This window comes from Nanorana parkeri, unplaced genomic scaffold, assembly GCF_000935625.1.
Source record: "Nanorana parkeri isolate BGI_ZX_2015 unplaced genomic scaffold, ASM93562v1 scaffold3260, whole genome shotgun sequence".
NCBI lineage: Eukaryota > Metazoa > Chordata > Amphibia > Anura > Dicroglossidae > Nanorana > Nanorana parkeri.
This window is the reverse complement of record NW_017309528.1, coordinates 43,920-45,172: the sequence shown is the minus strand read 5'-3', so window position 1 is coordinate 45,172 and position 1,253 is coordinate 43,920. Positions and strand designations below refer to the sequence as shown.

General features: G+C 60.1%; 1 protein-coding gene across 1 annotated transcript in view; it reads left to right on the top strand.

Annotated features, from left to right (window-relative positions):
* The window catches only part of ELP6 (elongator acetyltransferase complex subunit 6), a 12,639-nt gene extending 11,386 nt beyond the window's left edge, over window positions 1-1,253 (top strand). The window contains exon 6 of the mRNA XM_018574825.1: window positions 1,111-1,253. Coding sequence (XP_018430327.1) covers window positions 1,111-1,221 — 111 coding nt within the window. The 3' untranslated portion in view covers window positions 1,222-1,253. The remainder of the gene's footprint in view (window positions 1-1,110) is intronic.

Below are 1,253 nucleotides of genomic sequence, written 5' to 3'. Positions count from 1 at the left end.
CCGTGGTTCACGTTACCCCTCAGGGCCTGTCCTGCCCCATAGGGAGTCGCCGGACCCACACGATGGACCATTCCTAGTTCTCTCCTTGGACGAGGACCGGGATCCTCGGGGGCAGTCCCTCAGAGCGCCGGCCATTCCCGGCATCACCATTGTAGGTGATCTCCTGGTGGTCAGCAAAGGGCCACACTCCTGTAAGCTCCGGCCACATCGGGCCCCAGCAGGTTCTAGAGTTGATGGCCACTTGTCACCAATGGGTGAGGCGATCCATCCCAACCTAGGGCCACACCTTGTGTACCTTTTATCTCCATCGTCAAGAAGCTCCTCCCCCTTCCTCCATAGAGGGAGTGTGAGGCATTAGGGCAAATCCCCTCCCCCCCATGACTGTCTTCCCTCTGCCCATTGTTGGCTCCGCCCCCTCGGCTTCTCTAGTGCCCTGAGGGGTCTCCTAACACCCTTGTGGTACTATTATTGTACAGGGTTCGTGTAGGCGGCGGCCTTCTATAGTCCCCGGGGCTCCAATGGGCGGGGCCCGGGACTCCTCATATAGGTCAGATGGTCTTTCCTGCCCCAATCGGGTTCATGTTCTGGTTCCTCTCGGGTGACCACGTCAGGGGGGCGGGTCCTTCCCTCCCGGCTCCGTCTCATTCCTCCAGTTTTGGGTTGTGGTCGCTCAGCTGAGATTCGGGTTCCCCTTCCTGGTGGAGTCATTCCCCTCAGACGGTGACCTCTGACCTCCCTCACTTCCTGTGTACGTGTCCATCAATCTCTGTTCCTGGGGGCGGGATTACCGGTATCCAATCCCCCTGCAGGCGGCACTATAACCCAACTGTACCTGAATGCCGGTGTCCCTCCATGGATATGACGGTAAGTACTAGAACCCCATCATTGTGGGCGGAGTCACCAGCAGGGAGGTCTCCGCCTCTGACTAGATCTGATTGGCCAGCGATTTTCCACCCGGCTCCTTCACTTGTTCTTGTTGCGGTGCCGGTTGGTGCCGTCACGGCCGCCCCATGTTAGGATTCTGGCGGATTCACCGGGCCGGGTGAATCTCCAGCTTTGTGCGCTCGGCTCCTGACTCCGCCTCCTGACTCCGCCTCTTCTCTCTCACAGCTGAAGATCACCCACAAGCACCCGCGGGACCGATCCGTGGTCCTCCAGTACAAGATCCAGGACAAGAACGTCAGCTTCTTCGCCCCCGGCCTCTCCTCGGCTGTCCTGTGAGGAGGGGCCCCTCGTAACACAGCGCGGGGCCC